General features: G+C 41.5%; 1 protein-coding gene across 3 annotated transcripts in view; it reads right to left on the bottom strand.

Moving 5' to 3' along the window:
* Window positions 1–27,757, bottom strand: part of LOC124615319 (carnitine O-acetyltransferase-like) — a 103,132-nt gene that overhangs the window by 39,673 nt on the left and 35,702 nt on the right. For all 3 annotated transcript variants that reach the window (XM_047143118.1, XM_047143119.1, XM_047143120.1), the window contains exons 4-7: window positions 26,847–26,982; window positions 18,957–19,129; window positions 18,709–18,871; window positions 1,652–1,823 (exon numbers count right to left, since the gene is read on the bottom strand). In XM_047143118.1, the coding sequence (XP_046999074.1) occupies window positions 1,652–1,823; window positions 18,709–18,871; window positions 18,957–19,129; window positions 26,847–26,982 (644 nt within the window). The remainder of the gene's footprint in view (window positions 1–1,651; window positions 1,824–18,708; window positions 18,872–18,956; window positions 19,130–26,846; window positions 26,983–27,757) is intronic.

Genomic DNA, 27,757 nt, shown 5'->3' with positions numbered 1-27,757 from the left:
CGTTGGGTGCCTAGATTATTGACAAGAAAAATGAGAGCGAGGGTCTCATGAAGACCAATACTGAAGAGTGGAAACAGTGTTTTGACAGCGTCATTACCCATGATGAAACATGGTTGTTTTTGTCCAAACCTGAGAGCAAAACCCAATCCATGGAGTGGTGTGATCCGGGTTCCCCTTGGAAGAAGAAACCAAGACTTACAAGAACAGCAGGCCGAAACGTGATGGCCTCCTCCTTCTGGGATCAGTGTGGTGTCATTTTCATTGACTTTTTGGAACCTGGCGCCACAATTAACCGAGACCTTTACTGTTTGTCATTGGACAAGCTGCAACGTGCCATCAAGACCTACAGACCACAGCTTCAGGGTCAGCACATCAGACTACACCATGACAATGCCAAACACCATACAGCCCTTATGATACACGAGAAAACCAGAAAAATGGGTTGGAAAATTGTTCCTCATCCTTCCTACAGTTTGGACTTGGCTCCGCCTGATTTTTACCTCTTTGGTAATCTGAAGGCCCACCTGCGCAGTAAAACATTTGATAGTGAGAATGACGTATTTCCCACGTCAAGTGATGGTGTAAAAGTCAATGCCACGGAATTTTACCAAAGTACATTTACATCATAGAAAGAACGTTGGGCCAGATGCATCACAACTGATGGAGGCTACATTGAGTAGGTTCAATGTAAAGCTAAATGTTCAAAGTATGTTCACAAAAAATTTCATTCTCCTCCTGCAAAAAAATAAAAAATTTAGAGACAACCGTGTGTGCTATCATCTTTAGCATCTCGAAATTGATACTGTTTTTGTAGTTATTCTGTCCTGTGACAGGTAATTTGTTTCAACTGTCTATTATTTGTCTAACCATGTATTTCTTATGTTCAGCATTACAAAATGTCATAAATTTAGGATACACGTGATTTAAGAAATGGTGTATATTACAGTATGAAATGTCAGAATGAAATTAGCAAATAAAAAAAATGCGCCCCAACCGAGGATCAAATCCTCGACCTACTGCATGCTAACCTAACACTCTATCCACTGCACCAACTACATGGCCCGGCTAACACGTGCTGACAGAGGTAGTTACCATACATGTGGTAACAGTGTTGCCAGATTGGGACTCTTTAATGTCCTTTTTCTGCCGGATGTACTCGCTGACTGAAATTTTGTGACAGATATTTTTTTTATCGCTGGCATGCGAGGAGTCACACTGTGAAGCCCAAGTGTGCGAATTTCGCTTCAACCTGTATAACAGAACATAATTATTACTGGTTTAAGAAATTTCTTATTACAGGACTTGACATGGAGTATGCTCTTCATTTGGGAGGGCTGTTGGTAACTAATAAATTGATTATTAAGAGTTACAAATGTACTTTATATACACAGACATTTCATCTAGCCTCAATTATGCTTCAGAACAGGCTACACTGGCAGCCTCCACTCCTCCAATGACAGCAGAATTCCAATGTCAAACATCAGTAGTAAATGCAAATAAAGCTGGTGGTATGAATCATAATTGGCCTCTTTTGCTATGGATTATTATGCATCCTAACCACAGGAAGCAAGAAATATTCTTAAAATAGCAGGAGGAAGGAGGAGGAATAGAAGAATAAGCTAATGCATGACCATCACAACTTTGTCACTACCTTTAGCTAGTTTCTTGTATGCTTTCCCCCATGTGTTTCTGTTCTCTGTGGTGAGGATTCCCAAAGGAGTTGATGGATACTGCGAACCTTCGACCACCTTTTGAAGCTGCTGCAAAATCTGATCTTCACTCAATGGTTCATAGTTAGCACCAAAGACTTCCACATAAAAGAACTGAAAAGGAAGCAAATAATGTAACGTATTATCATTATAGAAAAGAGAGATACAAACATAATCTTTACTGTAAATTACAGTGACTTACAAATACAAACATGCATAGATTTATGCTATTGCATAGTAGCATATTCGCAAAAGCAAATAAACAATGTTAGTATAAAGCAACCTCCATAGATAAAAGAAAGCTGTTTTATAAAAGACAGATGACACTATATCATGTCTATGTAACAATACAATGTTATTCTTTTTTTTAAGAAAACTTAATGTGTGTTGAGTTTTGAACTGCAATTTGCAAAGTATAAGGACCATGATATAACACTGGAGATGAATTACGATCTGGGCTGTCATTCTGTATTGAAAACTGTAGACTATTGTCAAGTTTTCTTGTTCTGATGATGAGTGAGCACCAAAATAACTCATAATATTATCCAGAGTTAGATTTCATACAGAGTAGCAACAAATTTTACATGAGAATTATAGACGTACACTAAGATGGTTTTAAGGATCCTCAAATGAGAATTGGAATAATAATTAACACCAGTTTGTGTATACTATAGATAAAAAATGGGAAGACTGTATGTATTTGTCCAGTCAAGTTGTAAGGTCAACTACTCACTAACTGAGTGAACACAAAGCATAGAATACCTAGGGGAAGTAAATTACATAGGAGTGAAATGTGGGATAACACAAGCCTTGGTCCTCAAGCAGCAAGGTGTTATATTATGTTGCCATAGCACAAATCAAATGCAAAAGACTGAACAAAAGAATAGTCAGCCACTGCACCAGTTAAAGATTGCACAGTAGTGTATAGAATGTCCACTAAGAGCCACTAGCAGAAGAGAAAAAAATTTTACAAGTACTAACTGAAAAGTAAGGTACAAATTCACTGCTAGGAGACCTCCAGCTTTCTCTAAGGTCTAACATATCAAATAATTTTTGAAAATACAATGTAATTGGACGCCAACCTTTTCATGTGTCACTTGGAGAGGATTTTCCTGGAATCCATAAGCCTTCAGCCCCTAGTTTGGTTTAGATACACTGATGACATCTTTGCCATATGGACTCTTGGTGAGGCTGACTTGTTAAAATTCTGAGGGTCAGCTACACACTTCTGTTCACATTAAACCTACTGACAAACAACATTACTTACATTTTGACAGTTGCCATTCTTTCCAAGTTACACGTTCCTCCTCATACAGCATTGGCATTCAAATCAAACTTATTTGTCCCAATGCAGACTCTTTACACCAATATACCACTATTCTCACCTCAACCTTCACTGTTCAAAACCAGATTTCTCAGGCTATCACATTCAATCCTGGTGCTGCTGATGCCTCCAAAAAATAACTAAGGAGTACACCTCTTGTTACCTAAGACTATGACTTTCTACAGTTATGCCTTGAAATGAGGTCCAATTCTGTCAGACATTTTGCCCACCACACTAAGAATAGCTTTTCGTTGTCTTCACAACACCCTTGTCAGACCCTATGCTCCTTGTGCACCCATTTCCCTATGCTTTGGCTCTTACCCCTGTGACCATCCCTGCTATAAGACTTGCCCTATGCAACCTCCTGTCAGCACCTATACAAGCTCTGTAACTGGTAAAACATACACTATCAAAGAGAGCCACCTGTGATATACATATCGTGTACCACTTGTTGTGTAAACTGTTCGACCTTTTACATTGGCATGGGCATAAGCAGAGGCCGTATACTGGGAACACATAATATTCTGTTGCAGAGCATACTCGAAAACATAACAGTCGTGACATCAGTGCCTGTTCCACCACATGTGCCATTTGGATTTTTCCCCCAGATTCCAGTTTCCCCAGAATTGCCCAGGTGGGAACTGTGTTACAACATGTCCTTGGTTCTTCCCACCCACCTGGCCTTAATTTGTATTAATTTCTTTGGTCTCAGTATTTCCTCTCAGTAACCATACCTTTCTTCATTCCCTTTTAGTTTTCTATATTTTTTATTTTCTGACCTGACCCCGAGTCAGTGGAGACTTACCAGTCAGGATGAGAAGGAGAGACTGATTGTTGGGGGCTGCACAGGATGGGATTTGAAAATCTGAGAGCTTAAAGGTGGAAGATGGTGCAATACACAAGACTGAAATGATGATAAAACATCATGCATGAGTTATAATAGTGAAAGCCAAGTGCATTTCTCCTAAACCTTCTTTTCCTTCACACCTCTTCCTTCCCCTTCAATCGTTCTGGTAAAAGTAGCAGGCAATGGCTTGGAAAGCTTGCAAATTTCAATATCTTTGTTTGTGTGTAGAAACAAAATTAACTGATTTTTCATGGCCTATGAAGAAAAATGGAAAATTTTGTGGAGTGCAACATTTTAGACAGTGAAACATACATCAGACATGACGGACAATGGAATTGCCAATGGGCAAAATATTCATTCTACCATCTACTATTAGGTGATACAAAAACAAGGAATGTTTTTGTGGGCAATTTGCTTATACAACAAAACAAAGCACGTTAATACACTGCATGATATGAAAGCTCTGTTACTGTCATTTGGATGACTTTACTTCTTTTAAAATTTGAAGAAAAGCTTAGAGCTCACGCTCTTGTTTGAATAATTTATGGATATCAATGGTGATTAAGTGGAAAAGACAGTACAGGTATGCTCTAAACGTGCATCAACTTAAAAAGAGGGCATATGTATCTCTCCTTCTGCATAATTTTTGTCACAATTACTGACAATGAATTAAAGCAGATGCATATGGAAAAAAAAGGACACATTCAACTGTTACCCAAATATTACTGCTCCATTAGCCCATATAAACAGCAAAATCCTGCCTTTGAGATAATTTAGCCTCATATATACAAGGGGGATTCAAAAAGTCATTACGCGTTATTATGGCAGGCCAAGTACTTTTACTGAATGCTGCAGTACACTAAAAATAACATAGATACACAATACTATTTTTCAACATAGTCGCCAAGTCTCTACCAACAGTTCTATTCCTCGATGGTGCAAATCCACTCCTTGGTCACGGAGTCATTCAAGAACCACTGTGTGGTCATTCTCATTGTTGGGAAGTCTCTTCGTCCCCTCTCCCCAGTTGTTCTTTTGTTTGCCACAAAGATTGAAATCTCATGGTGCAAGATCTGGACTGTATCATGGTTAATTTTTCACAACTCTTATTCCTTACAGCATGGCGCAGTAATGTCGGTGTTGTACAGAACGAATCGACTTAAAATGGCTGTGTCCTTTGTCATAACTGCTTCACAGTCAAAGAAACCAGTGGTAATGTTCTTCACTGCTGAAGGTGTAACTTTATTTCTTCCATGGAGGTGGTTCTCCATTCCATAGATGTTCTTTCTGTCGCAGGTATGAGCTGATTGATCTGTGCCCCATCGCCTGTGCTGCTGCAGCTTAGGAAGTCGTGGCCTTCTGTGGACTAATGCTCAAAGAAGTTCAGAGATGCCATTAGCCTTGTGCCTTCGTACACAGATGACAGTGATTATGGAGCTCAGCATGAGCACAATTTCTGGCGATGAATGGGCCCTGCTTGTTGAGATGTGCATCTCCTGAGCATCATATGCAGTAGCCACTCTGTGATTGCTGCAAATCAGTTCCTCAATTGCCTGAACATTGTCATCTGTGGTTGATTTCGATGATCTTTCTTCCCCATCCTTCTACCCACTCACATCGATGCGGACTTTGTCAAATTGTTGGCACCATTTCACTATGGCTGGACATGACACTGCAGTCCATGTACAGTCAGAATTTAACAGTGAATTGGTGTGCAATTTAGACACTTTGCCCTCAGGAATTTTACTGTTCTGTGTACTTTTTCCTTTGGAGTATGTTTCCAGTAACTGCACCATTTCACCTGCACACTGTGATGCATCTGTTATCGATCCTGCAGAAAAACTGTGATGCAGGAAATCCAGAACATGTACTTTCTTCTGAGATTTAACCACTCTAGTTCCACAATGGTCTTAGTGTGGGATGACATGTGCAACTTACTTCTGAAGTTCCTATATAAAATGCGGCACAGCACTTTTGACTCATTCATGCCAATTTAATTATCATTCTGTTAATGTTAGCCAGGCAGTGATTACTCCACTAGTTGGATAACCATTTGAAGTCTGATGCTCATTTTTAAGTATATGTCATTTTCATATCATTCACCAAGTATGTTAATGCATTGTGTGTTTTCCCTTAACATGTACAAACAGAAGTCCACTTGTAAAATAATATAGCACTTGTCATAGTACGTTGATTACGACACAAGATGCAGTTTTATATTTTCATTCACACAGAGGCTTGTATCAAAACTGAAACAAGTCAACATTATGTCTAAAAACACAGCCCATTTCAAATTTTTCTATTTTCTCTTGCCTGTACAATTTATCACCAGGTTTAATTTCCAAACAAGAATGTGTTACAGATACTATCAGTAAAGGCTTCCTTGTACTTAAATTTCTATTAAATTTCTACTTATCTCGTTTTCACGAAAATTTTTCTTGCTATTGCCAATCCACATTTTATATAACTTAGTTGTCAGCATTACTGCATTATTTTCGTAAAGAAGAAAACAAACTGCCCTCAGTTGCAAAATATGATTTTTATTTTATATCCTCTTTTCTTTGGCACTGTGAGGTTGGTTGGTTGCAATGTAGTATTGTTGATGAACTGCAATTAGACTAGGTACTTCCACTAGGTAAGTGGCATTCTGGTGAATGTGCTCAATAACGTGGTACTAGTACCCAAACCTTATCAGATTTGGTGGAAAACTACAGGAGCATTAATCACCCAAGGTGAAGTCATCTGATTTATATACTAATGACATGACTGTGGCACCACCACATAAGGCTCATTATTTTCTTCTGAACATTATCAAAACAAGGAAGGAAGGGAGATAAGTGTTTAATGTCCCATTGACAGCAGTGTATTAGAGACAGAGCATAAGCTCAGATTAGGGAAGAAAATTGGCCATGACCTTTCAAAGGAACCATTCTGCCATTTGTCTGAAGTGATTTAGGGAAATTGCAGAAAATCTAAATCCTGCTGGTTGAAAGGGGATTTGAACCATCACCCTTCCGAATTCACGTCCAGTGCACCAACTACTGCACCACCTCACTAGTTTTCATCAAATTAATCTCGGATATTTGCAGCCACGTGAGTGGCTTCAGCAACATTCTTAGGGGACAATTTCCACATCACTGAATCAAAATAGTAACCGGAATTTTTTTTTTTTTTTTTTTTTTTTTTTTTCGGTTTCGGTAATGATCTTTTTGTTCATTGTTACAATCAAGACACACAAACCAAACACAGTAGCCAAGCAGCCATAGTATGTTTAAGTCAGAAGATGACAATGCAGACTAACTTTCTCTAGTAATCTTCGTATGTGAAGCCATCCTTTATCGGTAACAGTTTTAAAGTAAATTCAAAAAACAATATTGCATGTTCCCATCAGTCAATCCTTCCATTTCTGAGCTGCTTACACAATGCAGACTCTTTTCTGTATTCACTAATAAAGAGGAGATATGAAATCAACAGCTCTACTAAAAGTGTTTTAGTATACAGTTCCTATCACACTACTTTCTTTTTTGTATGTTCTTTTTCTGGATGCATCTTAACTTAGAAGTCACTTCAATGGCAATGCTGTTATTCTCACAGTATGTAACAAGCTTCTTTAATGTCCTCTTGTCAGTAACAGTAAGAATAATCTTTCTCCCATTAAGAAGTTAGCAGACTTTTTGCACAAATTCTATTCACTGTCACAATGACATACACAGTACTACAGATAGCCCTAGCCAAGTTTCACAATTTGTCATGGATAATAAGTGGTCCCTCTGTAAGCCGAAGGTGTTTCAATATGACAGATCAAAAAAACAGCACAATGACAGCAGACAAACCAAAAACTCATAACCCTTAGGAAGATGTTATATTGCACAGGGAAACAATGTTAGTAGAACATTACAGAAAAGCCAGAAAACAAACTATAAAAATAGGTCTTTACACTAGCATGTTTATCTCATTTACTTCAACCCCTCCGTGTGTGAAATGATGGTAGTAGATGAGATGAAGAACATAAAAAAACATAAGGACAGTAAAAATCCTTTATAAAAATACACATATAAGATACAAGAAAAGGAACAGATTGTGAAAAACGCAACTGTCTCTGTGAGAGTCCTCATACCACAAGATCTCAACAATGAGCAAGTAAAATGGGGTGGGGGAGGGGAGGGGAGGGGAGGGGAGGGGAGCAAAGGATGAAGAAAGGAAGGAAAGCAGAAAAAGAAATCTTTAGAGTATCTATTAGTTAGACACACACACACACACACACACACACACACACACACAGTTATATAAAAATATGCAGATGTATAACATAATATTTTGACACTTAACATAAAAGCAATCAAAACTGTTCACATACAAAAGTCTTGACACACACAACATTTAAGACTATTCCACCTTATGACACACAACATAAACCATAAAATGACCCAAGCATATTACAACATAAACAATTATTTTATTTGTTTCGTTTATCAGTGCCGACCAGAGATCTGACAACAATTATGTGTTCTACTGAGAGCGAGTATTTACCTTTATACACAACATCATAACAATTCACATTATGTTCTCTTTGCCAGTTGACATGAAACTGATCTTCTCTTCTGTAACTTGGTCTTCCAATACTTCTGTGCAATAATAATATTCCTTTGTGTATAAGATGAGATGAAGCAGTAGCAGTTGGCATTGCACTTTAACATTTACCTTGAATTTGAACACAGAAATTATACTAATGTTACAACAGTGCTTCATTAAAGATAGATAAAATTGCCATATTAACCAAAATTAGTGATGTAATCATTCTGAACTTTACATGGAACTGCTTCTTCAGATGAAAAACTTAAAACCAGAATACTGAAGGCAAAGAACAAGTGATTAGGATGCCCAAATGGAGGTGACAAAATGTCTTTCAGACTGGGCCTTGTAGCTCCAAGTGGCATGAAGAAAGTCTATACAGGCAGATGCACAAATTATTTAATTAAGAATGCAAGATGGAGATGATAGGGCATCCTGGAAATTATGGGATAACTGTTTCCTCGTGCCAACAGAAGAATGTAAAGCGATAAAATGTGTAGAGCGTTGACAAGGATAAAAAGATTATTTAACTAGTCAAATCCAGGGAATTGAAAGGTGCACGAACTACTTAACATAATACAAAGTTTGCTTTAATGGTCATCACTAGAGTAGCTATTGCATAACAACTGTTTCCCCCTTCTTAAGCATACTATAAATGAGATCAGTTTCACAGACTCGTTTTGATTTATTACTAAGGCACCATCAGTTGTAACTACATGCACATTTTGCTTATGTAACATGTTTTTACATTTTTACTCCTATAGAGTTAAAAACAGTGCCGTTACCATAACACACATGTAAAACAAATAAATGCACAACAACAGAGTACTTAGTAAAAACTAAGTGCACATACATTACAATTTGTTTGAAGTATGACAGAATTAAAATGATGGCCAAAAGAACCAATTGTAGTTGAAGAAAAAGTATACTTACAGGAGTTGGAAAAGTGAATATTGGACATGAAATCGAAGTTTTGCCAACTGCAATGTATGCTAATAATGTGATGAAAAACCAGCTGTCTTCACAAAACATAAAAGGGAGCAATTATTAACATAACTAGCACAAAACATTACATTTACACATAAAACTGCTTACTAATATAGGAACCAAAATGTACATAAAATATTTCCAAAATCACTCCTGCCGATGTTTTAACAGTAAAACAAAAATGCCCCTAGTAAAAAACTTTCCTAATCTGCAGTACACTTACGACAGGTTAGAAGGTAAATGAAGGGACATGAAATTCAGTTGTCAACATTTCCTCTTAACTATTCTGTTTGCTGTCAGCCCAATCATAACATAAGATTTTGGTGACTAGAGACACTTTACAAACAATAAATCTAACTTTTCACTTTCAATTGTCAGATTTTTAAAGAAACAAATCCTGATATGCTATTCCACTTTTGGAAGAGACATTATGGACACAGAGGAAGGGAAAACAGCCAAAAATATGATAGCTACACTACTGCACACAAGATGGAAGGGAAAAAACGAAAAAACTTTCTGCATCTATATAAAAGCCTTATTTGAAATAAAACATACACCTTCACCTTCCATGAGATCCAACTTCATATACGAATGCAGAAGCCAGTGAGAAATGTATGTGTAGGGACAACAATATGTACATATGTTGACAAAGACATGCAAATATGTTGTTCCATAGACAACCATCACAAACATCAAATGCTTGTAAAACAATAGTGCCACAATTTCCAGTTTTTTACTGTGCACCCAACTGACACATTGAGGATTAATTATAAACCATGATGGATTTAATCTATTATTAATGGTGTAACTGTTCTCATACAGATTTAATAGATTTAATTATTATCATCAATAACTGAACAGTAACGTCAATACTTTGAAGCTGAAGGTTTGTTATGTGATATCTAAAGAAATAAAGACATAATTACTGAGAGGAAAGCAATGCACAGGTTTAATTTCAACAAAGCGAATGGCACTTCCTCCACAGGTTGGACAATGGAGTCCTATATTCTTCTCTCATGGGTACAAAGTCTGGATAACCATAAAGAAATTTAAAGGAGCCTGACAAGCGGACCTTATTGATTTCCTGCATATTTATAGAATTTTAAGCTCAGTGACCACACATCAATTTCCTACAGCAACATGACAAATCTTTCAAAATAGCAAACCTACTGGTTTGATTCTTGCTATTAGCATATTGTCTTTATTTATTTTTATTTTCACTTCAGTGCTATATTTATTTTCAAATTGAAATGTTAGTTAACAAATACTGAATAATATTTAAAAAAATAACACATGAAATATGAGCATTCATTGTCAAATTGGATACAAAAATTTTAAATACTTTACTGTTCAATGAAAAAATAAATAAATTACATCTATCGATAATACTGTTCAGTCACTAGAAATAAAAAGAGTATCTTTATTTTCTACGAGATGTTTCATTTTTTGTACCAAATTTAAATTCATTGGATATAACAACACTTCCATCAATTAGTTATTTAAAAATGTTATTGTCATTAAAAACATAATTCAATATTCAATTACATAATAAAAATTGAAGTTAAACAAAATAAAAGAAAAAATGTTGCTACTATGGAGAATCAAAATTACTTTGCAAATACAGTACCACTCAGCTACAGACGGCTTTGATAAAGAGATCAATACCTTTTATGCATGACACTGCCTGGAAACCTTCAAAGACGTTGTTTTCTAGTACTTTTGAAAAGCGTATTCTAAGGTTTTGGAAAATTTATGTTTGGGAACTGACCTTCAGATCCTGCAAGCATGAAGGAAATTGAAGAGGGCAAATATCTGTAGGTCCCCTTGTCAGAAGACAGTGTCTAACTGCCTTCTGACAACACTACCATAAGCACTATGGAATGTAGAGTATATTACTGGCTTGAGATGAGGCTAAAGATTAACAGTCTACATGAACCACAGAAGTCATTAGCCACATTTTATTACAAAGACCAAAGATGATTTCTTTAATTGCATTTCCTACATATTTTATAATATTGTGGATCATTGGATCATTTAAGGGGACAGTTTCCCAAGTCTCAAACAAAGCAGCATCCAGCTCTGACACACACAGAGAGAACATTTGTATTCTTCACCACAGTTTAACTGAAGTTTCACAACTCTTCTTGACTGAATTGTGGTGGTTGCACCAAGCTTGATTGTGGGGTTCTCAATTTTTGAATAACGAGCAGAGCCCACAAACACTCGACATAAGCCTTCTTGCTCACTCTCAGCTTATTCAATGCACCATTGCCCTAACAAGTAGATAACATCGGACCACCACAGTGTTATAAACCTGACCCAGACTACAATGCATCTCTCCATAGGCAGCGGCTTCTTATGTTAATAAATAGAAATGTAATATATACATATAATATTTGTATATTGCAAGGCACTCCCGTAGATATGCAGGGTGTCCCAAAAAAACACCAGCAATGCTTGGTATGTTGTGGAGGAAGGCACAATGTTCAGTTTTCAAGAAGGAACACTTATCTAGGAATGCGTAGCTTGTGCACTGGAAACATCGAAGTCTGAGATGGGTGTGCGTTCCACATTACATCAATAAACCTAACATACAAATGAGCCAAAACGTGCAGTTGTCCTTGAAGTATTTCAATTGCTCCGTGGATTTGAGCAAAAAGGTTCTCCACTGACAATACAGGTGCGCCATATATTATACTTTTCATGTTACTGCCATATACTATACTTTTCATATTACCCCACAAAGAATAATTCAGATGTGTCAGATCTGGCAACCAATACTGGCCATGGAACTGGTCTACCTTTACCAATCCACTCACTGGCCAAACATGGACGATATGAAAGTTTAATACACAATCTCTAGTAAATGTGCATTCATCCTTTAGTAGCACCAAGCTTGTGAATTGTGGCTAGACTATGTGTTGCTGTAAATACCACTGCACAAACTGTACCCGTCATCGGTAGTCTTCCTCCCACAAACCTTACCCTTTCTGCAGATGATATGGAAGGTACCTGTGTTCTTGGACAACATGCCATATGACACTTTCATCCGCGATGATGATGATATTTTATTAGTGGGGTGCTCAACTGCATGGTTATCAGCACCCGTACAAATTCCCAATCTCTTCACTGTCCAGTCTCACAACTGTCCCAAAAAATGATGAGGACAACACAAACGTCCAGTTCCCAGACAGAGATAATCCTGGCCGGGAATCAAACCCGGGAGCCCGTGATTCAGAGGCACCAATGCTAATCCACTAGACCATGAGCTGTGGACTCATTCACCCGTGTGCAGCGCCTGTGCCACCTGCCAAGTGCTGCCAGCTGGGTCCTCTTTGAACACTATCCACAAGTTGTCCAGCATGAATGACCCATGTCACATTTTGGCATCTACCAGAGGACAAATAGTAGACTGAGGATAGTAATCACAAGTACCAAGCACAAAGTATTACTGTTTTTCTGTACAATAGGCTTACCTCGAGCAGAATATACCTATGTGCAACTTTCCAGCCTCTCTGATGTGTCTCTCAACAGTTGCTGACATGGAATGATGTCAGGTACATCTGTATTCCAAACGTTTCACACACAATCTTGTAGCAGCTCTCCCAGTGCAACCTGCTTTGGCATATGCATGCACCATATAAATCATTTCTGCACTGGTATATGTCGCACTGCTGTCAAAAACAATACTGCACTGGCACACCACACAAGGTATGCAGTAGATACGCAAAAGGGCTGCTTGAAGGAATGTAGTGCATGTGCACGAATGTTACTAGGATCAAGTTGTCCATCTGCAGTACACAGATGGGCAACGGGGTTGCATACCTTCTGTATTCAGACCAAAATGAATAAGAACAGAGCGTCACAACCGTTCATTCTCAGACTTCGACACCCTCAGCCACCAAAGCCATGTATTTCTGGGTATGGGTTCATGTTTGAAAACTGATCAGTTTGTCTTCACCACACAACATACTAAGCATTGTTTGTTTGTTTTTTTTAAGGAGGGGGGGGGGGGGGGGGGGAGGGGAGGGGGTTGGGGGGCACCCTGTATAAAAACATGTGAGTATTTGAGTGCAACTTTGTGTCAAAATTTCAAAGCAACTGGTGAAGAACTTTCAGAGATTTAAGCTTTTTAACATACGAACATGAGGTTTTTGCTAACAATGCATCCCGTTTATTACTATATATACATTTGTATACCATATGGCACTCCAGTAGATATATAGAACTATGTTCGTATTTGTATGTTATATTGTGTCAAAATTTCAAAGCAATTGGTTAAGAACATTAGGAGATATACGATTTTGAACAAACATGCATTTACATTTTTATTTAAATAAATTTCATTCAATTCACTGCCAGTTATGTATGTTATGTGTCATTCTTTGCTTCAAGTGACAAATGGTTTTTTCAGGCATAACAATAAAATACATGTCAGTATGTGTTCTTTGGAAATAGCAATGTATATATCTGCACAGTTTATTATGTATCTTTAAGACTATCACAAAGTTTGGGATGGTAAATACTTAAAACGATAAATCGGAGGCCCCGAGAAGATCCCGCAGAGAAACACGAGAGTATGGTCGCAAATGTCCAGGATGGAAGCTTGCGCGTGGAACATGCCTCCTGGACGAGATGATGGGTGAAAACTCCGGAGCAGCATCCATAGGTGTCGTGGACCTGGGGGTGTACTCGAGCGAGATGGGTCCCGGAGAAGGCGGCGTCGCGACTGGGGCCGGTTCCGGCGTACTCGGAAGCGGTAGCAATGGCGGCGGCAGCAACACGCCCGGAAGATCGGCAGCAGCGACAGGACTGGCTTCTCGTGCTGGTGGAGACGAAAGAAGGGGCGGTGGTACCGGCGTGGCCACCACTCGTGGGCGCATCTGGTCGTAATGGCGAACAACCATGCCGTCGTCCGTACGTATTTCACAAAGCCGGCGGCCGTGAAGAGCCGGGACCACCCCTGGAATCCATTTAGGGCGAGATCCGTACCCCCGTGCACACACATCGGCGCCTACCGGGTATTTTCCCGCACTAGGGGACACAGTACAAGGCCTGACAGGGTGAAGCAGGTGCAGTACAGTGCGCGGTTGGCGGCCATGCAAGAGTTCAGCAGGGCTGCGATCACCCAGAGGCGTGAAGCGATAAGAACTCAGAAATTGCAACAGAGCGTCATCTGTGGAAAAATCACTAAGGAATTTTTTCATTTGGCTTTTGAAAGTGCGGACAAGGCGCTCGACCTCCCCATTCGATTGTGGATGGAAGGGCGGTGCTGTAACATGATGAATCCCTTGTCCAGTACAAAAATCATGGAAGGCCTGCGAAGAGAACTGAGGGCCATTGTCTGTGACAATCGTGGATGGAAGACCTTCTAGCGCAAAGATTTTGGACAAAGCCAGCGTCGTCGCCGCAGTGGTGGGCGACGGACATCGAACAACAAACGGAAACTTCGAGAAGGCGTCAATCAACAGTAGCCAATAAGTGCCGAGGAAGGGGCCGGCAAAGTCAGCGTGCACCCGTTCCCACGGCTGCGCCGGAACAGGCCACGGAGAGGGCAGAGTACGAGGCGCAGCCAGTTGTTGAACACACTGATCACACGCAGCGACCATGTGGGCGATGTCCGAATCAATACCGGGCCAATAAACGTGCCTGCGGGCCAGGGACTTAGTCCGAGAAATCCCCCAATGGCCCTCATGCAAGAGTTTGAGAACATCTTTGCGAAGAGAGGCGGGCACCACAACCCGTGGAGATGCGCCATCCATGGCCAGAAGAACAACACCCTCACGAACAGACAGACGAAGGCGCAAGGCATGGTAGTTGCGAAGAGGATCCAATGCTCGGCCCTTGGTCCTGTCCCGCCAACCCCGCTGGACAAAACCGATCACCTGACGCAGGACCGGGTCCCGCGCAGTAGCCGACGCGACCTGCGAACCTGTAAGTGGAAAACCCTCGACCGCACGACGTTCTTCCTCATCAATGTGGAAACAGAGTAGTTCATCTCGATCGAAAACCGGGTCGGGGCCCATCGGCAAACGCGACAACGCGTCAGCGTTGGCGTGCTGGGCCGTGGGACGATAGTGAATCTCATAGTGAAAACGAGACAAGTATAAGGCCCAACATTGCAGGCGGTGAGCTGCCTTATCCAGAAGCGACGCCAAGGGGCTCAACAGAGAGACCAGCGGCTTGTGGTCGGTGATGAGGTGAAACTTAGAACCATACAAAAAAACGCTGAACTTTTTTAGAGCATAAATGATAGCGAGCGCCTCCTTTTCTATTTGAGAGTAACGCCGTTGGGCATCGTTGAGGGTCTTGGAAGCATAGGCGATGGGTCGTTCCGACCCATCCTCATACCGATGGGCGAGAACAGCCCCTAGGCCATACTGTGACGCGTCAGTCGCCAGAACCAAGTGCTGACCCGGACGGAATGTGGCAAGACAAGGCGCCGACTGCAAATGAGCCTTCAGGCGGGCAAAAGCCTGCTCACACTCGGCGGACCAACAGAAAGGAACGTTTTTGCGTAACAGCTGATGCAGAGGACGAGCCACCGCCGCCGCGGAGGGAATGAATTTGTGATAATAAGCAACCTTGCCTAGAAACGCCTGAAGTTCTTTGACCGTAGATGGCCGGGGTAGAGCGGTAATGGCCACAACGTGCTGTCGTAGAGGACGTATACCCTCACGGGACAAGTGGAAACCAAGATACACAATGGAGGGTTGGAAGAACTGTGACTTGTCCAGATTGCACTTCAACCCTGCGGAATGCAGAACCCAAAACAGTGAACGCAAATTGTGAAGGTGCTCCTCAGTGGAGGCCCCCGTGACAACAATGTCATCCAGGTAGTTGATGCAGCCAGGAACGGAAGCCGTGAGCTGTTCCAAAAACCGCTGAAAAATGGCCGGCGCACTAGCGACGCCAAATGGTAACCGCTGGTACTGATACAACCCACAAGGAGTGTTGATGACGAGAAATTCCTTGGAAGATGCATCCAACGGCAACTGATGGTACGCCTCCGATAAGTCAAGTTTGGAAAAGAACTGGCCCCCAGCGAGCTTGGTGAATAACTCCTCAGGACGGGGAAGAGGATAAGTGTCAATGAGGCTTTGAGCGTTAACAGTGGCTTTAAAATCACCACACAATCGCAGACTCCCGTTTGGTTTAGAAACCACCACAATGGGCGATGCCCATTCGCTGGAGGTAACAGGAAGGAGAATCCCTGAAGCTGTTAACCTGTCTATCTCAGCTGTGACAGGCGCACGCAACGCCATCGGAATAGGGCGTGCCCGGAAAAACTTAGGGCGAGCCGTAGGTTTAAGAGTAATGTGGGCTTCAAAATCCTTGGCACGACCCAGACCAGCAGAGAACACGGACGAGAATTCAGAACACAAGCCATCCAGCTGTTGATACGGAATGTCCTCAGATATTAGGTGCACATCATCATCAATGGAGAACCCGAACAACTGGAAAGCATCATAACCGAACAGGTTTTCAGTGCCCGCATGATCCACCACATAAAACGTGAGGGGCCTAACAACAGATTTGTAGGCAGTGGAAGCATCAAACTGGCCAACGAGAGGAATTTTCTGCTTATTATAAGTTCGTAGATTTTGCGTAACTGGAGACAAGGGAGGGGAGCCCAACTCCAAATACGTGCGAGAATTAATGAGAGTTACTGCAGAGCCAGTGTCCACTTGCATGCGAATGTCTTTATCCAGAACACGAACAGTAACAAACAACTTATTCGTTTGAGAAAGCACACAGTTAACATCCATGTCCGATGCCTCGTCCTCGTCGACAGGAACTTTAGGGGACTGACACATAGAAGCAATGTGGCCTTTTTTCCTACATGAATTACACGTGGCCCAACGTTTTGGACACGCGGCCCTGTCATGCTGTACGAAACAACGTGGACAAGAAGGAAGGGCGGAACGAACCTGCTTCTGTGGTTGCTGTTTTCGCTGCGAGCGTGGCGTCCCAACGCGACATTGTTGACGCGAGTGCACCGCCACCACATTGTCATTTCCCTGTGAAACAACCGCGTCGAAAGTGGTTTGTACAGCGCCTACATCACACCACGCGTCTATTTACGCACCAGCAGCGTGAGACACTTCAAACGATTGAGCGATGCTGAGAACTTCCGACAAAGACGGGTTGGGCAATTGTAAGGCACGTTGCCGAACTTCTTTATCAGGAGCAAGCCGTAAAATAGCGTCCCTAACCATTGAATCAGCATAAGACTCATGATGAGTGTCCGTGACAAACTGACATTTCTGACTCAGACCGTGTAGTTCCGCCGCCCAAGCCCGGTAAGATTGATGGGGCTGTTTACGACACCGGTAGAACAACACGCGGGCGGCAACGACATGGGTGTTTTTTCGGTAATAGTTAGACAATAAGTCACACATTTCTTGGAGGGACAGAGAGGCAGGTTCCCGCAGAGGGGCTAACTGAGATAGCAGTTGATAGATCCGTGGGGAAATCCAAGATAGAAATAACGACTTACACATAGGAGCGTCGACAACGCCGAAAGCCAAGAAGTGTTGCCGCAAACGCTTCTCATAATCCTCCCAGTCTTCAGCGGCCTCGTCATAAGGAGGGAACGGAGGCGGAGAAGAGGAAGACAGACGATGAGTAAGCGACGTCGACAACGCCTGAATAGCAGCCGTCAGCTGCGTTTGTTGTGCCTGAATAGCAGCCGTCAGCTGTGTTTGTTGGTCAATGAGCGCTTGCATAAGCTGTTCCATGTCTGCCCCGACACGAACACACAATTCCACAACGCAGGAAAAAAATATCCGACCTCGTCGCCAAAAGTGTTATAACCTTTAATCACTAATAAATTGCGTGGATATACAAAAGTAGAAACACTAGTGGGTTACATGTTACTGACTCCGTATCTGTCATTCGACTGCCGTGCCGTGACATGCGGCCGGCGCCGTTCATAGCCAGGTGGCGCTCCCGCGCTCGGCCGAGCTGCGGAGCGCCTCTATCGCCGTGTTCGCGTACTAATGTAGCGGCACTTTTGAATGTTGTGGCACTGTCACAACAGTGCATATACATACTTACCAATGACACTTAAAGAGTTAATATTACTCACCTACATTTCCAATTTTTATCCACCTTGCCAGATCATAAATAAACAAAATTCATGATACATATCTTTCTGCTGAAGTTACTACCCTACACCATTCAATTTCATGCAAAAATTACTAAAACAATGCTATTGACAAATGGCAGGGCTATCAAAATAAAATAGTTGATTATAAAAGTCTTACATGATTATTACGAGTAACGATGATATGTTTTGGAGGATTTGCTGGGTCAGCAAACCAGAGACTATCTCTGGTCACTCCAGGGATTCTACATGTGCCCAGTATTTTGTGGTGCTGGGACATATCAAGTGGATCTTTTCCCATTGTCTCTGGAGGAAGTTTGTTCCTAAACAATGGAAAATAAAGGAAAAATGAGAAATGAAATTATTATCTTCTACAAAATCAATTACTGAAATGGAAGATTTTCTTACTCATCAAGCAGTACTTTGTGTTCCAAGGCCCCTGCAATGACCTTGGCAGCCATTTTGAGCTGGTCTTCAATTGAATGGAATGTCTGTAAAGGAAACACCAGACCTGGACTGGAATATACAACCACAGGCCATCTGTAGTCCAAGTAGGAAGCATGAAGCCACCAATCTGCCAACTGAAACCAACATAGGGGTCAACAATTATTAATCTTAAGACAAGATGTGGTATCTATCACATGACCTTGCAACTAGATATATCTGGCTGATATATTTTGATACTCTTCTTCACAAGAAAAATTTCATTATGGAACAAGTCAACTATTAATGTATTTCAATTTACAGTTTAATATAACATTTGAATAAAATCTTCTCAAGCTTCCAATATATGCAGCCAAGGAACCTCTTCACAAAGCAACATTGCTGAAATGCCTCTAGCTCCACAAAATGCAACCTAGTGATGATGTGACACATCATCTTCCTGAAACCTTCGATGCTGAGGACAAGTTACAAGGAACTGACATCGACGTGAAAAGTTATCTATTGTCATAATACTGCTCTATGACATTCCAGAGAGTTATGAAACTTTTAGATGTGCTAAAGAATTTCATGTCAGTCTACCAGATATTGAGATGCTAAAAGTAAAAATCTGGAAGAACACAATACAAGATTTCATTAAGACAGTGAAAGGGCACAAGTTTCGTGATGAATAATAAACCAGGTAAATGTTTCACGAACAAGACAAAAAGTGCTGTGAGTGACAGTGACAAACTGGAACAAAAGTCAGAACAAAAACAAAAATGGGAAAAAATGAGCTTACAAATGCAGCTTTTTTAAAAAGAAGGGCACAAAGCAGACAAGTGCTCTATTGAAAAGAAACTGTGTGTGCAGGCTGAAAACAATTTTGTTGAAGGTCGTTGCTGTTTCTCTATGAATGAGGCTACTCTGAAGTTTTGTGACTAACATTTTTGGTGAATAACGAGTGGTTGAACATCATGCATATGCGAAGATCCAAAAGTGTTCATAGATGTAACAGAAACACAGGGACATTTAATGCTCACAGACAATTATGTTACACAAGTAACAGCTAAAGATGATGTCACAGAGACGAAACTCATATAGGGACTTCCAGTAACACAAGATTGATTTGGTACAGGCCACTTGGAGCACTGCAATTTTATCAATCCTACTTCATCTCGTTTTCTTACTGGGCGATTTTACGCCTTCCATGTTTGTTTCTTGTTTTTTAGAAAATACAAGCTGATTTCATTGATTTGTGTTTCTGATTACGACATCTTGTATGTATTGCACTCTGAACTGCATTGTAAATATGTTACTCATATTCTTCTTGACTTCTGCTCGCTTGCACTCTTAATTGTATTCTAAATGTGTTACTTGTATCCCGCTTGATATCTGCTCACATCCATAGTATTGGAAGGAGTAAATGATTCCATCTCAGAATGAGACACATGTACAGTTTTTCTAGCAAATGTCTACAATTATGACAGAAGACTGATAGTGCATCGCAACAGTAAGAGCAAACAAGATGAAAAGTGCAAAGAAAGAAGTTCGGAACATAAAAACATGCTTAGGTTTCTTAAATAGAACTGTAGTGTGACCTCCAGCATCTGACCAAATATGAGGAAATTCAGATGCCAACCAAAACTCTAGGAACTAACCCACAGATGATGCGTTAGAGGGAAAAAGGTGACACGTCTGGGAGAAACAAGAAGAACTAAATGTTAGCAGCTTTTGGCAGAATTGCTATTCAAGTTTATTACATCTTGTCATGAGACGAATATGTAATTCTGTTTTGAATGGTGTTGCTTCTTTCCACTGAGTGCCATACATCGCAGTGATTTACAGGGTGTGGATGTAGACGTAGATGAGTATGCTTTGTAGTTTTAGTAGAGCATTATTCTGTGAAAATGTTAAAAATGCAACGGCAGTTAGGCAAATGTTCTAGCCCATTATTTGAGGGTACTACAAACAATACATTTTAGCATAAATCAATGTACCTAATTGTCCTCTCACTCCAGTGAAAATTTCTGAGGCCTACATTAAATACAAGGAAGTACCAAAAAAATGGAAGTAAACAAAAATAACGTAGAATATGAACATATAGTTAGAATTCATTTAAATTGAGCAACTGATGCACAAATTTGTAAGCAGTAACAAATAGACGTAAGTCCACAGAATTCTACGTGATAAAGTCATCTTATGTTTCAAATACATAAAAATAATATTGGAGAAGGAAAGTTGCTACTCAGCATATAGAGGAGATGCTGAGCAGCGGATAGGCACAACAAAAAGATTCTCACAATTATAGCTTTCGGCCATTAAGGCCTTCGTCAACAACAAGCAGAATACGAGCAACATATTTACGGCGCAATTCAAAGAGTGCAATACATGCACGATTGACTTAATCAGGAACAGAGCATGATGAAGCCAGCTTCTGTGTCATGTTATGTCAGATTATTTTTAGGTTTTGACAAGTGCTCAAGTACAATTGTTTCCACTTCATAACAATTGTACAGTTGACATTGCAATACTGAGTTTAACAAATAAATAATTTTAGCCAAAAGGTGACCACAACATAACTTATAAAATTTTTCACACCTGTGAAACCCAGATACTACAAATTAACCTTAGTTTTTTAAATTTCTCGTATACGTTACATTGTAAGATCACAAAAACTTTTCGAAGTACACACTTTACCACCAGAAAAATATTAGCATCCAACATTCATATTTCATAAAGCAAGATTATAGATTTTTGTGCCATTTTTTCCTCTATTTGAAGTTCCCTGCCAAGCCACTAGGAACACTAACTACTGTCATTCTCGTTTCCACTGGGTAACATGGGCCTTGCACTTCTTATACTTTGTTGTTTTTTGGTTGACACACACATTGTAGCTACAGCCAACGGTGCCAACAAAGAAAAACACTTTGTATGTGCCAAAACTCTGAATAAATCTCATTTCAGTGGCAAAGGGTGGGAACAACAATCACACAGTGACATTTGAGAACACTGGTGCAGTTATTTGAGATACTAATGGTAAAGTCAGACTGTAAACAGTTGGTAGCCTGTTTGCTTTACAATAAAGTAGTTCACAGGCATGCATCATTGCTAAGCAAATACTTACGAAAAGTAATATGCAAATCTGGCATGCTCGGTCACTTGAACTCGCAAGATATGATCAAAATGCTCAAAAATGAGTATTTGAAAGTTTTGAAATTCAGTGTTGACCTAAACAGATGCACTATATGTCTTAAAGGAAAACTGATGTGCACTCCCTTAACCAAATGAGTAGGAGCCCAAACAAACTTCTAGAGTTAATCCATTCTGATATCTGTGGCCCAACGAGTGAAAAATTTCATGGTGATGCGAGATTTTTTGCGACCTTTATAGATGATTGCAGCAGATGGTGTCAAGTATATTCGCTTTGACATAAAGGAGAAGTTGTCAACAAATCTGTTGAGTTCAAAAACATAGTTGAAAATCAGACTGATCATTTCAGTTAGACAACATTAAGAACAACTGCAATACAAGAATGGACTCCATCCTTTAAATGCTAGGAATACAGTGGAGCCTAACAGTTCCATACACACTGCAGCAGAATGGTGTTGTCAAACAGAAGAGTTATTCCTTGGTTCAAGTGGCTAAAGGACTATTTGACAAAACTCTATTATGAGAATTGCTGAAGAGAAAATGTGACCTACCTCATTTTCATACATTTGTTCAAAGTGTTGTCATCCTAGATAAATTGCCAAACAAACGAAAGTTTGCTCCTGAAGACAAAGATGAGGTTTTTGTACGCTACCCTGATTGTTTGAATGACTGTCTTGTGCAAGTACCAATACATCATAAGATTCATGTGTCAAGAGATGTGAGGCCAAACAAACTTATACAGACTTCTATGAAGATGAAAGACATCATCTCCAAAGAAGAGGAATCAACATGGCTTCTGTGGGAAGCTCTTTCAATGGTGACAAACACTGAACGAGAACGACTGTCAGACAATGAGTAAATCTATGGCTTTCAATAAGATGGGCTTCCAATCACTACAGGCCAAAAATTCAGTCCCATCGATAACTTCTTATCTGATGATGACAATTACTTTTTAAGTGTAACAACTGCTCAACATTCTGGGTCAGGAGTAAATTCACCAGATGTTACTATTCTTGATACATTATTTCAAATGCAACAGAGGTAAATGACAATGATGCATTATGTGGTCATGATAACTGCGAGTGGTTTGAGGCCACATATGATGGAAACCAGATCATTTGTACAAAGTGATATGTGGGACATTGTAGACAGGCCAACAAATGAAAGAATAATTATTTAAGTTAAAGGTAGAGAGGGGAGAAAGGAAAGGGAAGGGAAGGGAAGGAAAGGGAAGGGAAGGAACTACTGATGTCAGCTGCATTGGAACTTTATGTGGATTCAGCAGTAAAGAGTGAAAATGCTTGCCAGGCTGGGATTTGAACCCGGGTTCTCCTGCTCACTAGGCTGTTGTGTTAATCACCGCATCACCCAGACACAGCATTTATCACAATTTCTTGGACTATATTGTCACGCCTCTTGGCCGATCCACATTCCCACCTAGTGTCATCTATCCACAGTCCCCTTCCAAGTCTTCCATGCTTAATATTTTGGGATTCCTGCAGGGGGTCGAACGTAGTTGTACATCCACACTGAAGGTGGTCAATTCATTGCCAATCATGGCAAATCAATTGTATGAATGTGTGGTGTCTGTTCTTTTGGATAAGTCCAAAAGAATAGATGCCACACACATTCCACAGATGTGATACATATTAAATAAATTGAAGATGGATGGGGAGAAAGGAAAGGGGAAGAGGGCCAAGGGGGGAAAGGGGCGGAAGGGGGGGAAGGGGCGGAAGGGGGGGAAGGGGCGGAAGGGGGCGGAAGGGGCGGAAGGGGGCGGAAGGGGCGGAAGGGGGCGGAAGGGGCGGAAGGGGGCGGAAGGGGGGGCGGAAGGGGGCGGAAGGGGGGGGGAAAGGGGCGGAAGGGGGGGGGGGAAAGGGGCGGAAGGGGGCGGAAGGGGGGGCGGAAGGGGGGGGGAAAGGGGCGGAAGGGGGGGGAGAAGGGGCGGAAGGGGGGGGGGGGTTGGGGCGGAAGGGGGGGGGAAGGGGCGGAAGGGGGGGGGAAGGGGCGGAAGGGGTGGAAGGGGGGAAGGGGCGGAAGGGGGGGGGGAAGGGGCGGAAGGGGTGGAAGGGGGGAAGGGGCGGAAGGGGGGAAGGGGCGGAAGGGGCGGAAGGGGGGAGAGGGGGAAGGGGCAGAAGGGGGGGAAGGGGCGGAAGGGGGGAAAGGGGGGGAAGGGGCGGAAAGGGCCGGAAGGGGCGGAAGGGGGGGTAGGGGCGGAAGGGGGAAAGGGGGGGAAGGGGGAAAGGGGGGGAAGGGGGGAAGGGGCGGAAGGGGGGGTAGGGTCGGAAGGGGGGAAGGGGCGGAAGGGGGGAAGGGGCGGAAGGTGGGGTAGGGTCGGAAGGGGGGAAGGGGCGGAAGGGGGGAAGGGGCGGAAGGGGGGAATTGGCGGAAGGGGGGAAGGGGGGGGTAGGGTCGGAAGTGGGGGAAGGGGCGGAAGGGGGGGAAGGGGCGGAAGGGGGGGAAGGGGCGGAAGGGGGGGAAGGGGCGGAAGGGGGGGAAGGGGCGGAAGGGGCAAGGGGGGGAAGGGGCAAGGGGGGGAAGGGGCAAGGGGGGGAAGGGGCAAGGGGGGGAAGGGGCAAGGGGGGGAAGGGGCAAGGGGGGGAAGGGGCAAGGGGGGGAAGGGGCAAGGGGGGGGGAAGGGGCAAGGGGGGGAAGGGAACTATTTATGTCCTCTGCATTGAGACTTTATGTGGAATCACCAGCGAACAGAAAGAGAAAGAAAGAGAGAGAGAGAGAGAGAGAGAGAGAGAGAGAGAGTCTGACCGAGATTCAAACCGAAGACGACCTGTTTACTAGGCAGTTGCATTAACCACTGTGCCCTCTGGAAATAGTGTTTATTGTAACTGCGCGGACTATCGTGACATGCTTCTCAACCAACCCACATTCCTATCTAGTGCCGCCTGTCTGCAGTTCCTGGCCATATCCTCAATGTTCATTAGTTTGTGGTTTTTGGAGGAGGTAGAACATAATCGTGCATCCACACTGAAGATGGTGGATTCATTGCCCACTGAGATGAATCAGTTATTTATTGGTGTGTGTGTGTGTGTGTGTGTTCTTTTGAACATGTCTGAAAGAACAGCACCATGTATTCATATGAAAGAATAACTGACTGTAGGACAGTTTTGAGGAATAAATAGAGAAGTGATGGATCTTTCCCAAGGAGAAAAGCATGAACAGTTGCATGAGGATTTAACTATCAGTCTGGAATTCAGTTTGTGGAAATGTTCTCTCAGGTTGCAAGAATCCAATAGTTAACACTACACTGCATTTCTCAGTGGTGAAAATGACGTAGAAATAATCATGCAACAGCTGGACTAATGGATCAAATTCTTCCAAAAGATGAAAGATGTGGAGAAATATGACAACATAATCACGATGGCAACTTAATCTGTTGGGTAGACATGGACACACCCAAACAACACAGCTCCTTTCTGTCATTGTGTCACATGTCCATCATGTTGACATACCTTACGGGGCTGATTCAATATCACAGACAGGTGCACACGCACACAACCTTACGACAGCGGTGAACTGCCATGTGACCACTCGGTACCAGTTTTATGCTACCTAGAGCACTTCCAAGTGACCAGTGTTTTAAGGACCTTTGTATTATAAAGCAAATAGTAACACCCAGAGGAGGAAAAATGAGACCTACCTATTTCGTCCAGCAAGCTTATGTTGTCTGTCAAAGTCTTCAGTCGCAAGACTTGTTTGATGCAACTCTCCTTCCTACTTATCCTGTACCAGTCTAGTCTCTGCTCAATTACTGCAGCTACATCCGTTTGAACTGGCTTACTATATTTAAGCCTTTGCTGCCCCCAAAAATTTTTACTGCCCATCCTTCAGTCCATTAACCTATTCTTTGATGTCTCAAGTTGTGTCCAATAACCTATCCCTTTCTTTCTTTAAGTTGATCAATAAACTATTTCTTTTCATATGGACAGTGATTTTATTTTTATGTACATCCATCACGGGCTTATTACGATGGAAATGTGCCATCCTGCAAACAGCACTACAATATTTCAAGGCATAAGAATAACTGTTTGCTGCTACCATCAATGCCAACACACTCTGTAAGTCTATCTTTACGCAGATTGTTGTGGGATCTCAGCTGTTCAATATAAAATGTTGAATCAAAACACTTCCAGCCTGCTTAATTTCCAGTTATTTTATTTGTGCAAACAGTTTCAGCACTACATTATGCCATCTTCAGACCCACTGACCGATGCATAGGAAGAATCCTAACTCTGGTTCAGTCAAAACAGATCATCAAAGTGATTGCTATCTCAAGTAAAAATCTAAGGACACCAGTCACTGAATGCTGGCTCTTATTTTGACTGGACTAGAGTTGGGATTCTTCCTACACATCAGACCTGAAGATGGTGTAATATAGCGCAGACCTGGTTGCTCAAATAAAATAACAACTGTAACTTTAGAGACTGAAGGTGTTTTGACTAAACATTTTATAATGCCAACACTGTCTTATTTGTCATCCTATAGGTATATTTATTCACTGTATAATACAAAGAGCATGTTACAGCTTTAGGCACTCATCACAAGAAGTTCTCCTTGACTACAGAATAAAATGTTGCTAGCATTGTTTCATAACTTATTACTACTTACCTGTCACACATATATTGCAACAATGAACTGGGGGAAAAATGTGAAAGAAATTAACAAAAATTAAGAAATACGGTTAAAATTCAAAACCGAACAGATACTTACCCAATTTTCTGTTGATTTTGCTTTCTGTAATAATAGGTTTTGGAGTTTCTCTCCTATTCCTCCTTTGGCAACAAAGTTTTTAACAAGGTCTTCTGTGACAGAATATTCTTCTGCTGTTATTAATGGCTTCACTGACCTAAAGAATGCAACAAATCTAAGAATCAGTCTCTATGTTCTGGCTCAACTCATTGAAGCATTTAAATTTACATACATTTACATAAGACAAACAATAAATAAAATGAAAGACCACAATCTGAAATAGTTAAATCCATAACAATCATTTGACATATTGGCAGTGCTACATTTCTATGGATGTCCTGCTATAACACAGTACATATTTGCGGTTAAATTTAAAGCACATAGTCCACTTGAAACATATCTGGGGTACAGGTAAATTTTCATTGCTGTAGTAATCAATACCAATGTTTAATAAAGCACTCGATACTAAGTAATATCTGAATTATTACATCTGATCACATATAAGTAACTATTTCATTCAGCGTAACTAACAAAAATACAGAGTTATTCAAAATGAATGGGACGAAAAGAAACTATTCGTGTGCCCACTATAATGACTATTTCAGAAACACACATATACACTGAAAGATCAACTCTCACAGGTTCCATTTGGGGACAATTTGTGACACAGCAGGTGTCTATCTGGTACTTCGTTTCCTGCCAAACCCATTCCAACACTGCCTGGTCAATAGAGTTACCGCCCTGACTATCTGATGTCTCAGTTACTGAAGTCCTCTGGAAATGGGGGTGCATAAACCACCTCCTTCACACATCTCCAAACCAAAGAATGCATTGATACAGGGTCATGCAACATGAGAGGTCACGAAACGAATAGCACATCATTCGACCCAGCGTGGCCAATCCAGCAATGTGGAAGATGTTTGCTGAGGTGC

Source organism: Schistocerca americana, chromosome 5 (genome assembly GCF_021461395.2).
Source record: "Schistocerca americana isolate TAMUIC-IGC-003095 chromosome 5, iqSchAmer2.1, whole genome shotgun sequence".
In the NCBI taxonomy this organism is placed as follows: domain Eukaryota; kingdom Metazoa; phylum Arthropoda; class Insecta; order Orthoptera; family Acrididae; genus Schistocerca; species Schistocerca americana.
The sequence above is the reverse complement of the archived record's forward strand: the minus strand, read 5'-3'. Positions and strand labels throughout refer to the sequence as shown.